This window comes from Magallana gigas, chromosome 2, assembly GCF_963853765.1.
Source record: "Magallana gigas chromosome 2, xbMagGiga1.1, whole genome shotgun sequence".
NCBI classification, from domain to species: Eukaryota; Metazoa; Mollusca; class Bivalvia; order Ostreida; family Ostreidae; genus Magallana; species Magallana gigas.
In genome coordinates, this window is record NC_088854.1 from 59,026,015 (window position 1) to 59,040,982 (window position 14,968).

General features: G+C 36.6%; 2 protein-coding genes across 3 annotated transcripts; both read left to right on the plus strand.

The window, feature by feature from the left end:
* Positions 1–1,049: 1,049 nt before the first annotated feature.
* On the plus strand, positions 1,050–9,121 carry LOC105345011 (trehalase). Of its 2 annotated transcripts, none has more exons than XM_011452975.4 (13): positions 1,050–1,439; positions 1,821–1,921; positions 2,009–2,141; positions 2,343–2,430; positions 2,587–2,687; positions 2,821–2,913; positions 3,046–3,285; positions 3,450–3,496; positions 3,611–3,814; positions 4,110–4,333; positions 7,783–8,007; positions 8,099–8,152; positions 8,734–9,121. In XM_011452975.4, the coding sequence occupies exons 1-13, from the start codon at positions 1,342–1,344 to the stop codon at positions 8,911–8,913; spliced, it is 1,788 nt and encodes a 595-aa protein (XP_011451277.3). In that variant the 5' UTR covers positions 1,050–1,341; the 3' UTR covers positions 8,914–9,121. The 2 variants fall into 2 exon arrangements, with proteins under 2 accessions (XP_011451277.3, XP_065933598.1); XM_066077526.1 differs by having other exon boundaries at positions 1,837–1,921.
* Positions 9,122–10,672: 1,551 nt separating this feature from the next.
* Positions 10,673–14,739, plus strand: LOC105345052 (hemagglutinin/amebocyte aggregation factor). The gene is made up of 5 exons (XM_066074289.1): positions 10,673–13,260; positions 13,773–13,904; positions 14,129–14,252; positions 14,385–14,435; positions 14,554–14,739. The coding sequence occupies exons 2-5, from the start codon at positions 13,829–13,831 to the stop codon at positions 14,615–14,617; spliced, it is 315 nt and encodes a 104-aa protein (XP_065930361.1). The 5' UTR covers positions 10,673–13,260; positions 13,773–13,828; the 3' UTR covers positions 14,618–14,739.
* Positions 14,740–14,968: the final 229 nt, after the last annotated feature.

Genomic DNA, 14,968 nt, shown 5'->3' on the forward strand with positions numbered 1-14,968 from the left:
GAAATAGCAGCTAATATTGCTTTAACGGTCACGTCTATGAAGGATCTTCTATAAATAACTAATTACATAAATTAATGCCCATTATACATCGTGCTAAATATATTATGCAATGCATAAACCTAACATGCATACAATCATGCATACATATATACTAATACACATGAACAATAGAATACACAAAAAAAAGCATATCAATTTTGTTTCATAAAATTAGTATACACATTAAAATTTTTAGACATGAAACAATTACAACGTCAGTGAACTTTTTCCAGTAAACCCATTAGATGATGTTTTATTTAAATGGTATCAAAAGCTAGAGCAAATACTTCGGAAAACAGGATAACAAATGAATTATATTTTCTGGAATTAAATTTTACTTTTCACAATACATATTCATAGGAATTGATTGAGATTAAATACATGTAGTGTATTATTGTATATCCCAAAATCAACTTATATGATTATTTTCTGTCAATTTTTTTATTCCAAGCTATAATATTGCAATAATGAATAAATAAATGAAAAAGTCACACATTTTTACATTCTTTATTAATTAGAGGAGAAATCATACGTCGGGCCAACAAAATATGCACGGAATTAAATTTAGATACGTTGATTAGTGACTTGTCATATCAATATCTTATAATTAAGAATTTTTTTAAAAGGTTGTATAGTTACACAGTCTCGTGTTCACAATGACTGCTTATTTACGGTACACCAACGATCGGATAAGGGACACCACTCTTACTAGTTACCTGATAAAAAAGAACAATCGTCACGGTAGTTTATTTTGAATATAATTTTTACATTATCATAATAAAAAATGTAACTCTAGACCGGGGGGGGGGGGGTACGACTTGGTCACAAATGGCTGTGTTTGATTAAAAAAAATTGTGTCAAATGCAAAATAAAAGGAGAAAACGCGCGTTTAATCGATCAAAGACAGATAGAGCACGTGTAGTGTTCAGGAGGAAGTAAATGTTGTATCATCTCTACACAAACAGGAAATAAGAGAGAATGATCAATTCTCCATTCCCCCTGTCTTTGTTTAACTTCCTGAGTAATCGACAATGACGAGGACATAATGTTTCCCATTTAAGGGTTCTAGTTAAATGGCGACTGTTATAAACCACTTCAAATTCAAAAAGGGGATATATACCAGAGAGGAGACTTATCTAATAAGCTTACACGTGATAACAATGCAAGGGTATGGAGGTTAGCGGAGCAGTTACCTGTACACGGGGAGGGAGTGCAGTCAGTGGGAAAGCCGTCTTCACCTGGGGGGACAACTTACAGAACTTGTTTGCATTCCATGGTCGCTAGATCGGACTACTCCTAAACATGGCCTCTATCTCTGTACTAGCGGGATCCGTTCTGCTTCACCTTGTACTGTCCGTAGGGATTCTCCGTGGAGAGGACACGGTCCCGGCTTGTGACAGGTAGGTACTATGACCTTTAGTTCCCCGGGGCGGCATTATTTTTCTTCATCTTATAGGATAGCTATTTTGGATCATAACCTTCTGAATAACACGACTTTCTGTACGGTTAATTAAAACACATGTGCAAATTTATACAGTTTTCGTCAGCCCCAAAAATATTTATTGCAACTTCATTGTATGTTTTGCTGTATTTCAAAAGTATATGGTTCAAATATGCACAATTTTCCGCTGCACAGTAGATGATAAGATAAATTGCCTACGAATTAAAAAAAAAAGTAGTTAACCTTATAGATAGCTTCACACATTGCATAGATTGTGAGAAAAAAATCATCATAAATTTGCATAGACGTTAAACATTGAATTTATTATTCTATTTGCAAGCCCAATTTACTGTCAGGGGGACCTTCTGGATATAATACAGCGGATGAGGCTGTTCAATGACTCCAAAACCTTCGTGGATATGAGTCTTAAGCAGTCTCCAGGTAGTGACACAAAAAGCTCGTTTTGTTTCATGTTGAAGAAAAATTTTCAACAGCCAAAGTATAAACTTTTATGTCCTTCTATTTCAGAGGAAGTCTTGTCTGCTTTTAACAACCTTTCTAAACCAATCTCCGAGGCGCAGGGTCGGAAGTTTGTGGGTGACCACTTTTCCGGTCCTGGGGATGAATTCCAACCATGGAAACCGACCGATTTGCCGCGCATGTACGTGTTTATAAAATCCTGTGCCTGTCTTTTTTTAATTAACTGCAATAGCAAGTGCTTTGTAATTAATCGAAAATCATGTAAATACACGAACTTTTTCACTTGTACTTCATAATATAAGCAGATATGCATGTATATCTACACAATGCAAAGTTATGATAATATGCGGAATAATAAGGAGATCAACTTGTCATTGTGCAGGCCTACCATCATGAATCACATCAAGGATCCCTCACTGAGGGGCTTTGCCTGGGACCTCTGTCGGACTTGGAAAGACTTGGGTCGAAAAGTGGGTGTTATTCCCTGAATTAATCCGTGATAATCCCAGAATTAATCTACTCAATATAATTTTTTTAACGATTTTTTTTCATTGAAGTGTCACAATATCTCCATCAGTATCCGTAGGCTGCACTGCCCAAAGTTTGGTTCTATGATCTCGTTTTAGATCAAAATTGATGTGAAATTGAATCCAGATCGCTACTCCCTGGTGTATCTACCTAACCCATTCATTGTCCCCGGGGGAAGATTTAGAGAAACCTATTACTGGTATGTTGCGATTAACATATCAATAGTATTGATTTAAAATGATTTTAAAACATTAAACCACACACTTAAAATTCATTGTAACAGCTTCTTAAGTAGCTAAAAATGTTTTGATGCTGTCTTTGGTATACGGCAGGGATACTTACTGGGTGGTGAAGGGTCTCCTGTTGTGTGAAATGACAGACACCGTGAAGGGCATGCTGGAAAACTTTGCCTTTATGATAGAGAGGTCAGGAACTCGTTAAGATTTAAACTCAAGTAATGAAAAAGTGCTCTACAAATAGACATGTACAGATCTCGTTGAAAAAGATGGTATGGAAAACTACTAGTGTTGTAAAAGATTCCCAATTGCGTTTCACAGGTTTGGCTTCATTCCGAATGGCGGCCGTGTATACTACAGTCGGCGCTCGCAGCCTCCTTTCTTTATTCCAATGATGTACGACTATTACAAGGCCACCAAGAATCTGACCTTCGTGCAGAGTCATCTACCAGCCATGGAGGCAGAGTACGCTTTCTGGATGACCAATCGAAGCGTCAGCGTACAGAGGGGTGACGTCACACATATACTCAACAGATACGCATCCAGCGTCAACTCTCCTAGGTGACCATATTCTAAACGAACAAAGCTGATATTAATTCTTTCTTTATTCGAAGAGTTTACAACTTAAGTTAATTTTAAAACTATACAGAGCTTAGACTATTTTACATTTCTTTCGAAATATTTACAACTGAAGTTATTATATAACTAAATGATTTCTTTATTAGACCCGAGTCCTATTCTGAAGATCTAAAAACTGCCTCAAGTACAAACAGTAATTACGAATTTTCATTATTTTTTAAAGCTGATTTTGGACAAAGTATTAATTAACATTTACTTATCTGTCCAGGTATGCTGTAATCAATAAAGTTTTACAAAATGGTTTTAGATTCCAGCGCCAGACGACAGTTGTATCAGAACCTCGTGTCTGCCGCCGAATCAGGATGGGATTTCTCCTCTCGCTGGTTCTCGCGAGATCCTGGGACAAATCTCACCCTTGACACCACGAGGACAACTAATATTTTACCTGTCGATCTGAACAGTGTCCTTTGCATGAATGAACACATCTTATCGGAACTTTTCAACCTGACAGGTATCATATACAGAAATTACAGTTTACATGTACAATATATTTGGTTTGCGTTTAGCAATATGATTGAATGAAAAATTCCTTTTGAAAAAGCTAACATCGAAAGACACCCTACACTTTACTTTTAGTAATCAAATTCAAGCCGAGTTGTACCAATTGCACCTGTAATACAGTCTTTTTCTTACCTTTCATGACTTTGCTTGCCATTGCTCATAAATTAAAAGTGAATTCTACGTTTAATTAAACCATTTATAAAGTAAACACTTTCTGTTTTGTAAAAATTCTTTATCATTTCCAGGCAATCAAGAAAAAGGGAAAAACTATTCCAAAAACTGGCAAAGACGACAGACGGCGATTTTTAACGTGCTCTGGAACCCCACGAAAAGGGTGTGGCAAGACCTGGACATTGCGGCCAATTCTCACAGGGACTACTTTTATGCCTCCAACATTCTCCCTCTGTTTGCATCATGCACAGGAAAAAATGAAACAAAAACGGAGAACTCTGTTTTGACCTATTTACAGGTAAGAGTATAACCATTGTACTATCTTACCTGTCTATAACCATTGTAACATCTTACCTGTCTATAACCATTGCAACAGCTTACCTGTCTATAACCATTGTAACAGCTTATAGTCTTTAACCATTGTAACAGCTTACCTGTCTATAACCATTGTAACAGTTTACCTGTCTATAACCATTGTAACAGTTTACCTGTCTATAACCATTGTACTATCTTACCTGTCTATAACCATTGTAACAGCTTACCTGTCTATAACCATTGTAACAGCTTACCTGTCTGTAACCATTGTAACAGCTTACCTGTCTATAACCATTGTAACAGTTTACCTGTCTATAACCATTGTACTATCTTACCTGTCTATAACCATTGTAACAGCTTACCTGTCTATAACCATTGTAACAGCTTACCTGTCTATAACCATTGTAACAGTTTACCTGTCTATAACCATTGTAACAGTTTACCTGTCTATAACCATTGTAACATCTTACCTGTCTGTAACCATTGTAACAGCTTATAGTCTTTAACCATTGTAACAGCTTACCTGTCTGTAACCATTGTAACAGCTTATATTCTTAACCAATGTAACCAGCCTACCTGTCTTTAACCATTGTAACAGCTTATACATGTACCTGTCTTTAACCATTCTAACAGCTTACCTGTCTATAACCATTAACAGCTTACCTGTTATAACCATTGTAACAGCTTACCTGTCTTTAAACCATTGTAACAGCTTAACTGTCATTAACCATTGTAACAGCGTATAGTCTTAACCATTGTACCCTGCCTACCTGTCTTTAACCATTGTAACAGCTTATACATGTACCTGTCTTCTTTAACCATTGTAACAGCTTATACATGTACCTGTTTTTAACCATTATAACAGCTAACCGGACTATAACCATTGTAACAGCTTGCCTGTCTTTAGCCATTCTAACAGCTTACCTGTCTTTAACCATTCTAACAACTTACCTGCCTTTAACCATTCTAACAGCTTACCTGTCTATAACCATTAACAGCTTACCTGTTATAACCATTGTAACAGCTTACCTGTCTATAACCATAGTAACAGCCTACCTGTCTTTAACCATAGTAACAGCTTACATGTCTATAACCATTTTAACCATCTTACCTGTCTATAACCATAGTAACAGCTTACCTGTCTTTAACCATCTGCTCTTCAAGCTAGATTGTGTTTATGTCTACCCTTCTGTTCTGACCATTAAGATTGTCAACTGTTTCTTATCCTGTTCCTCAACGTCTGACCTATATTCTGACCTTTTAACGATTTGACTTGTTCTGCAATTAAGAGAGTCATTGATACCCTACCTCCCTTTCATTTTCCCTTTGATTTCACAACGTAAGCTTGACTTCCAAGTGAGACTGTAATTGTTTTCTTTAAATACTGTAGTTTGTATAAGAGTAGGGCTGTAAAAGTGAGACCGTATGCTTGCTGTACGTGTGGTACTGTAAATTAATCTACGAGTAAGGCTGTAACTCGTTTTTTCTTTTAAGTAAAAAAGTGTCCTCTATATGTAAGAACCAAAGAATACACCCATCTCTTTATCTTTGTCTATTCTTAGCCCTTTGTAGTACGTCGTTTTAAATGTTGCTTAAACCTTAATGAACTCGAAATATGTCACGAAAAATAAGCTTGAAAAGTGTAAGAGAATATCTTACGCTATATACACTGTGATTATAGAGATCAGACGTGTCCTTTTATGCATGTAGGAGAGCTATTGAGAGGAACAGTTAACAATATTGTCCTGGTGGTATCACATCAACTTTTTTTGTCAAAAGGATTTGAATAAAGACTACAAGCAAACAGGAAATAATAATATATTTTAAATGGTTCTAAAATGCGTTTACAGGGATATAGACATAATTGAGCTGAAACATTTTCAAATTCTATTTTTTTTTATTATCTAGAATGGTCAATATAGATATTTTTTAATAATGATAAATAATAGTGTTATATATTCGTCAAAATTTGAAAGTCAAATACTTAGTATTGAGTTAAAAGCAAGATACGAAGTTCGAAAAACTTTAGTATGTAAACAAAGCTCGAGTCTTGTTATTGTTTAGATGTGTTGTATTGCGTGGTTTAAGTTTCAATGAAATGGTGCTATGATCATTTGTTGATAATACCGGTATTATTTATGAACGCATTGAATCAGTTTAACTTGTCACGGTTGTAAAATTAATAAACTCGAGCTTTATTTACATGACAATGATTTTGTACGTCAGTATCTTGCCTGAAACTTGGTTTCTAACATTCAATTTGCTGTCGATCATTCCAAATGCACAGGTAAACATAATATTTTGATCTTATATCGTATCTAGGTTCCTTGAAACAAAAGAGATTGTGATTTTGGTTGTTCATATGCAGTCAAATTGTACTTTTAAATAATGTCAATATAGGGGCCCTGGACCGAGCCCTGTAAAGCATGATATACTAACTGAAACAACTTTGTACGTCATCTGACGAAGCCAGGCATTCACAAAGTTACCCGAGGTTATAGAGATCACGTGGTGATTTATAATATTCAATAGGTCAAAATATACCGTTTACAACAAAGAACACGAATTCAAGAAGAAGCAGATTTTTTCTCTCTTAACCACGAGCGCACGTTTGTCTATTAATCACCTTTTAATTCAAGCTTACATATATATAAATATAATAACTACCATTAATCTGACGATGTATTAAGTCTGTGAAAACTGGGCGCACTTGCCAGTATATGGATATTAAAAAGGTAATGACCCCTTCCTTTGAAAATCACTTTGTACTTTGTAAATATGAAATCCTTCAATAAAAAAAAATATGCCAATTTTCAAAATTTATTTGTCGCAATTTTCAGATGTCCTTAAGTGTAGTTATTTGTTATAATTTAAGGAATAAGGAATCATTCTTTGAGTATCATGATTATGAGATGATAATTTCGGTTGGAGCGTCAAGTCCAATAAAGCCCGAAGGGCTGTATGATAGATTTGACCACGCTCCGACCGAAATTATCACCCCATAATATTCAAAGAATGATTCCTTATTACTCATATTTATATTACTTCCAATTTGTACACTAATAAACAAAAAATATTTTTTAGTGTAGCACATGCTATGTATTACTGCGCGGTGCAGCCAATTCCGTTTTCCGGTTATGCTAAGAGACACGCCTATTTTGTGTCACTCATGTTTTATGAAGATATTGGGTTTTAGAGTTCAAAATTGATTCGTAATTTAATTACAGACAAAGACAGTTGAAAATGTTTATATAAAACAATTATCCATGTATTTTCAACAACAAAAAACAGCGAATTAAAAAGTTTACCGGGATATGAATTTGGTTGGTCACGTGATCAAATCCTGTGAAGCCCAAAGGACGCTCAGAAGAGTTGTTTACCATCATCGAAGTGTAATGTTCATATATATTCAAATATTTCATATTTCCTTAGAATTTAGGAGTTTTGCAATTTGCGGGGGGTTTTCCAACCTCGCTAGAAACGACTGGCCAGCAGTGGGATTTGCCCAATGGATGGCCACCATTACAACACATGGCTATCTGGGGAATGTCTCAAAGTCAGAATCAACAGTTAAAGGCCGAGGCATTTTCTCTAGCCAATAAATCGATTGTTAGCAATTGGATAGCGTGGAATCGCAGCAGAAACATGTATGAGAAGGTCTGTATCATCTTTTACTATAATTCGGGAACAAGACAGTTTTACAATAGCCCATATATTTTGTAATACATCTATTGAACGTAAATTTTAGTACTCAACTAATATCTCGGGGGAAGGAGGCAGTGGCGGTGAATACGGAGTACAGGTAAGAATACAGAGTACAGGTAAGAGATATACTTCGTACACTGCAATCTTAGTACAATAATGTCCGTACTACCAACCAGCTACAAACAAGTACATGTATAACTAGAAATTACAATATATAGTGTACATGTACTGTAATCTTAAAAAAATAATGTCCATGCTACCAACCAGTTACGAAAAACTATAACAAGAAATACCAACATTCTGTCATGATTTATTAATTTCAACTGTACATAACAAACGTTTTTCGTCAAACATTCTGTCCCGACGGTGTCCCGACTGTGACAAAGTTTCAAAGTTTGAACATTGACTTATATCATTGTTATCAAGAGGATTCAAAGAAAATGATACATCAAACATACAGAATGATATATTATTAATATATCATGCAACTATTCAATTTTGTACATGTAATATTTTCAGCACTACATGTAAATACTAACTAAGAATATCCAATTTTTCCACTTATTACTTAAACCGTAAACTCATATTAATCGTGATTCTATAACATTATGTCTTTATTTGTTAGATGGATCAATGTTATACTTTTACACGTTGTAGTGTGATTGTCTTTAATTGCAGGAGGGGTTTGGGTGGTCCAATGGAGTCGTGTTAGAACTACTAAGTATGTACGGAGATAGGTTATCCGTCAGCCCGCAGTGTCATCATACGTCATCCGCCCACGCCGCCTCCAGAACGAGGCTGTTCTACCATATATCGCCACTTGTTCTTTGTTTTGTTTGTTTGCTGTTTTATTTATAGTTTTATTAATGACACCGTGTTCTGTATTTAAATGATAACAGAAATATGACTGCCCTTTTCATTAAAAAACATGATTATTAGACATATCAAAACATTTCTGTATTTATATGATAACAGAAATATGACTGCCCTTTCATTAATAAAATATAATTATTAGACATATCAAAACATTTCTGTAGTATGAAATAAAATGTATTGAAAGTGATGATTTTAACAGTTTGTGTGTTATAGTATGTGACATTTAGAATTGCAATAATATCCATGACAACAATTCTGACCTAAAGGTATATGAAAGAATCGAAATTGATAACTCTATATTCTGTTTGCACTGTTAATCTTATCAGTTAGGAAACTTCCAAACTGTCTAGGGTCATGCTTTTATTTGCAGGCAAGTCAGTAAAATTACGATTTTTCCCCAATATATATTCCTTAACATGGACATTTTTGATATTTGCTTAAGCTCTCTTCCACCCTTACTTGTTTAACATACTTCTTTTCTCTTAAATACATTTTTGGCTAAACATATCCTAGATTACTTTTAAGAAATGGGCTCCAATAACATTTTTGTCTTGAGTAAGAAGTAAAATTCCATTAATATTTATCTGTTGCTGAAATACTACCACAAAGCTGATGAATCTAAGGCTACTACCGGTATATATTTTGCTAGAAAGACGATATCAACAAATAAGCAGTATTAAGATGTTACATGTATGTGATGTAACAAGCTGCGACATTTAAAAAACACTTTAATAAAAGAATCAATAATCGGAAATGAGGAAATAAGGATCGGAATGTTATCTTAGATAAACACATGCACGGATTTATCGGGGGGGGGGGGGGGGGGGGGCTGCTGTAAAAATCAAACTTATTAAATTTTTATAGCGAAATAACTGAAAATATATCTGGACCCCCCCCCCCCCCCACTTTCCCGGCATACACAAACATCCCTCGAGCCCCTCCCCCTTCTCGGAAAATGTTTGGTTTCGCGCATGAAACACAATGTTTACTGGCGAAGTACATATACATCTCAACAACAGATTTTGAGAAACCTCAAAAGTGAGAGAGGATGGTTTGGAGGATGGCACAGCATTGAATACCTTTGACAAACTTATTCACACAATTGGTAAAGATATATTCGGCATTAGAAGAAGCAAGAACAAAAGGCTTAATTACAGAGGCAACAGTAGGAAAGAGAATATCCAGGAGTACAAAGACAACTCAACAAGCAGTTCAAAATGGCGTCAGAGGAGACGACGGGGATAGCGCTGTTGGCTGACAATGTAGGATCGGAGATGGCAACGTTAAAACGGGCAGAAAGAATAAGGAAGATAAATAGACGGAGGAAAAAAGAAAGATACCAAAATCATTCAGATTCACAGAGAAGCTGATAGAAATTGATTGATCATTCTATTTGAATTACACAAAGGAAGAAGGCGAGCAGTACCAGAAGAAAACCCATTTTGACCCAGAACGGAACAAAGATCTAGGGTCGCGCCCAAGAAAGTTGAGGTTGAACTTCCAGAATCAGAATTAGACTGTGAAGAGCCATCGTAGAAGAAAATTGCATCTGTTATCAAGAAAAATAAGACTCGCTCATGGTCAGCTCATGGTCCCAACGGGCTGACAAACAAAATATAAAACGTGTTCCAAAAATACGGTGTTTCAAGAAACTGTGGGCATTGTACACAGTCATCTGGAATAAAGTAACGATGTTGGAAGGGGGGGGGGGCTAATAAATAGTTTGTGCCAAAGGGAAACAATCTCTAGAACACTTGCTATATATCATTTTAATGTTGAAGGAAGGATATTCCCTGCATTGTAAGCAAACAGGGCGTCAAACGACATGGTAAGGAATAAAGATAAACACGTTTATTTCGATGCTGGAGATCCAGGGCTTTTCGAGATGTCTTCAACACACCAGTCTTATTTCATTGGCGAGGCAAGGAGGGCCAAAATGAACCACTGTGGTCTGGCTTGACCAAGTTAATGCATATGATTCAATGCTGCACGAGCTAATATAGGTGGCGATGAACACATACCATGTACCACTGCATGAGAAGAAGATTGTCGGCGACTACTACTATGGAATTGAAATAGGATATACGTTTGGGAAGTTTACGGCAGGAGGGCAACAACTGGAAAAGGGGATTGCGACAAGCTGCACAAATCCACAAATATTTGTGATGGGAATAAGCTTGATGGCGACAGCTATAGAAAGAAAAACAAGAGGACCAAAGAAGAAGTCCGATAAAAGGCTTCATGGACGACCTTGCAGTGACCACCACTAAAGATGTACAAACTAGGTGGGTCTTTTCTTTACCAGAGGGAATTGTAACATTGGCATGCATGAAGTTTAAAGCAAAGTAGTCAAGATTTTTGGTAGTGGGGACAAGACAGATCAGCAATCGTTTCAAGATGAAGGGCAAAGAAGAAGAAATTTCATCACTTGTCGACAACCCAATAAAATGCATAGGAAAATAATTGGACGATTTGCTGTCAGAAACCAATGAATGGTGACAAACATGGCCGAAGAAAGTAGACAAGAGCGTCCTTCCAAGGAGTACAAAGATTCGATGGAAGCATGGAATTCTGCCGAGATTGATGAGGTAGCTGATTAATTATGAGGTGGCGATGACAGAGATAAAAAGTTTGGAAGGGGTAGTAAACTGGTGCATATGCAGATGGATAGGTGTTCCAACAAGCTTTACTTCAATTGGACTCTACAGCAAAACGGCCTAACAACAGTTACCTTTATCATCAATTATTGAAAAGTTCAAGGTTGCAAAGACGCAGAAGTTCTGACAAGGTCGGACAGTTAATAATCTGTAACAACAGTAGACCAAGATTGCAATTGTTTGGAATTTAGTGACATACTCGCAACACGTGCACGGACAGCAGAGCATGATGGCAAGACAGATAGAATGAGCTCAGTGCAAGGAGAGGTAGGAAGATACGCTAATTAAGTCAAAAGGTCAAAGGCTGTAGAACTCTGCAAACAGTGAACCTAGTTGTAACAGTAGCTTCCACAATGCAACATTTTATGGTCGGAGCTATGGAAGAAGAATCAATGCAAGATTGCGTCTCTGTGATTATTGCAGATTCACAAGCCATTCTAAAACAATGGGTACTAATTGGATATCGGCAGGTGGCATCCACTTTATCAAGGAGGATGTGAAACTAGAAATTAAGATGAGCAACCCATCAGTATTCGATACAGGAGGAAACTGGGAGTTGAGAATATACAAAGACAAAAGCTTGCCTTCCAAAGCTATGAAGGAACAACTCTGCGACCTGACACGGTGCTTTGGTCTAAACATATACAAACGATAGATGCCATAGAGATGACTTTGACGAGGCGCACCAGAGAAAGAACGGGGACACATAAACCTTATCAGACTGCAGATAGAAGGGTTGTTAGGCTCTCTTGTTCCCTTTGGATGTAGGATGTAGAAGCTTCCAGCTTTGTCAGTTTAGTTTCTGTTCAGGAGCGAAGCTAGGAATGAAGCCGACAGATCGTAGGGCTGCAGTACAACAGCAATCAAAGGAAGCAGGGAAGTCACTCTATTAGTTATTGCGCTTACGAGTCTAATCAAGCTGGATGCCTGGAACCAACCCAGTAGCTGGCCATCATTGATGACCCACCATCAGCTTTAGTCTGACTTAAGGATAAAACGTTTCCGTCCCTTTTACTCGGATACACATGTCTATCTAAGAAGTAGAATTGAAACCGATGAACGTTAAAAATGAATAAATGTCATCTCTTTTCACTCGACGATATTCACAGAAAGAAATAAAATTGTAAAATAGACATTGTTTTCCATGAAAAAGTCTTGAAGCACATCACACATGATTATTTTTATCATCCGAGTTACTTTCATGTTGTTGGGCAAATCACCGAGACAGAGTCTTTATTCATAGTCGTGTATCAAAACCTGACAAGCAAGAATGGGTAGAAATCTTAGGTTTTATCCCTTCTAGTGAAAAAAAAGTTTAAATAAACACTTTAAAGTACATGTGCATGTATTTTATGATAAATGGCCATTGTAAGTAAATGTGCTGCATAAATATCGTTATCTTGGAGCAGAGCTTATTGTTAAGTAATGAACAGGTACAAGTTTATTTGAATTTCATTGCTTCTTTAAACAGCTGTCATTGGTATAACCTTGTTATTTGGGGTGGAGCCCTGGGTTAATGACTATGACAGACCTTTCACATTCACGTGCCCCCAACATCACTCTATCAACAGGGTGATTAGTCGCCATTTCGACGCAGCGGAAGATCGCATTTTTGACTTCAAATGCAGCAAGTACACGTCTGCCCCCGAAAGGGAAAGCTGTTCTTGGTCTGGTAAGCTTCTGTATTAAATATATTACCAAAACAATAACGCAATTGTCAAAAGAACAGCCGACAGCCATTTGATTATCTGAACGAAAATAGTTAAGGGAAAAAGATCGAGTTTAGGCATTAAATAAAAAGCCCCTCATAGCTTAGGCACTTACTCAGTGCGTAAGGCAAAAAAAGAAAATTTCCCTTAAAAGGTGCAATGTGGTTTTGAAATGATAAGATATATGATAATAATTATTTACTAAACACTTTACTATTATTTGTTTTAGAATTCTTATTTTTCAACCACATACCCTACTTGAGCAGATATGCGTTGCGTAGACAAAGCGATTTACACGATAGCTCCGCAGAAACGCACACATACTTTTTATTTTCATGTCATATATCACACAGCGTACTGGGGGCAAGCAATGATAATTTTATGAATATATAATCTGCGAGATTTATATTCAATGTTTCGGGGGGTTTTTTTTTGTATCTTTGTGTAGATTACGTGAATAATTTTTTTTGTGTAGATTACGTGAATGATTTTGACAAACCAGTCGTGTTCCAGTGTCCCAATGGCGGTGTTATGGATGGCGTCCATAGTTACCATGACAACGAAGCAGAGGACAGGCGCTTCCGTTTCTACTGTTGCGAAAAACCAGGTTATGTTCAGAAACAGTCTTTCAGTTTCAATCTTTACCAGTTACGATTGAAGATTGAGCATTAGCCGGCTTTTGGGGTCCGTGGACCCTCTTCATAATGACTCAACGTGTCTATACACTAGTCTTTTATAATGCTATTTCATGAAGACGTTTCCGATACACATCAGATGAGCCGGTATATCTCTACTTTGAGTACTTTGAGTACTTTGATTTTTACATTACAGGAATGTGTCTGTACAATTGTTTCTACAGTGGCTGGGTCAATAGTTACGATGGATACTTTGACTACACCGTTCCGCCTGGTCACGTGATGCGGGGGTGGACAAGTATCCATGACAATGGAGCAGAGTATGTAGTTAAGCTTTTGTGAAGAAGTTTTACTTCTGGAAAATTATTAGGAAAATATTATGAAGACATGATTTACTAGTATTTTACCTATTTAGGGATGTTTTGCACATAATTATGTATAACCTTTTACAGAGATAGGATTTTTAATTTCGAAGTCTGTCTTATTAAGATCTGCATTAATACGTAAGTATATTGTTAATTTCTTGATTTATTGATCTTATGTCCTGAAGTTTCACTTTATGCCGTTCAGCCTTGTCTTTCACGGGATGCAGCGACTCAGCTGTTTCTGTTCCTGTTGCAGGGGTCTTGTCGGAGAGCTGATAGGGAAAAGAGCGGCAAACAACACGAATGGACGTCACAATTGAATATCAGTCATTGTATGACTAACTTTAACCTTAAAATACAAATACACACACACAACCACTACAAGACTGTTCATTCATGTCTCTTCTAAATCTTAACAAACAAGTTAGCCAATGGTTTGCAATCGTTTGAAAGACTGACCGGGGGGGGGGGGGGGTGGCAAAGTTAACTCAAAGTCGATTTGTTAACCCGAAGTGACAGAGGTAGCGGTTATTTACATTTAAGTGAATGTATTATTACTTTGGCACAGGAGAATATCAACATATAGAAAATAATGTGATGGATACGGAAAATTGTACAGATAATTTATTTAATTTATTTAATATATGATTACAGTTGATTAACGTTTATCA

Excerpts from the sequence above, each read along its gene's own strand:
- LOC105345011 (XM_011452975.4), top strand. The coding sequence starts at position 1,342 with ATGGCCTCTATCTCTGTACTAGCGGGATCCGTTCTGCTTCACCTTGTA. Across the intron at positions 1,440-1,820 it reads ACGGTCCCGGCTTGTGACAG|CCCAATTTACTGTCAGGGGG; the intron begins GTAGGTACTATG and ends TCTATTTGCAAG. Across the intron at positions 4,334-7,782 it reads CTGTTTTGACCTATTTACAG|AATTTAGGAGTTTTGCAATT; the intron begins GTAAGAGTATAA and ends ATATTTCCTTAG.
- LOC105345052 (XM_066074289.1), top strand. The coding sequence starts at position 13,829 with ATGGATGGCGTCCATAGTTACCATGACAACGAAGCAGAGGACAGGCGC. Across the intron at positions 13,905-14,128 it reads CTACTGTTGCGAAAAACCAG|GAATGTGTCTGTACAATTGT; the intron begins GTTATGTTCAGA and ends TTTACATTACAG. Across the intron at positions 14,253-14,384 it reads ATCCATGACAATGGAGCAGA|AGATAGGATTTTTAATTTCG; the intron begins GTATGTAGTTAA and ends AACCTTTTACAG.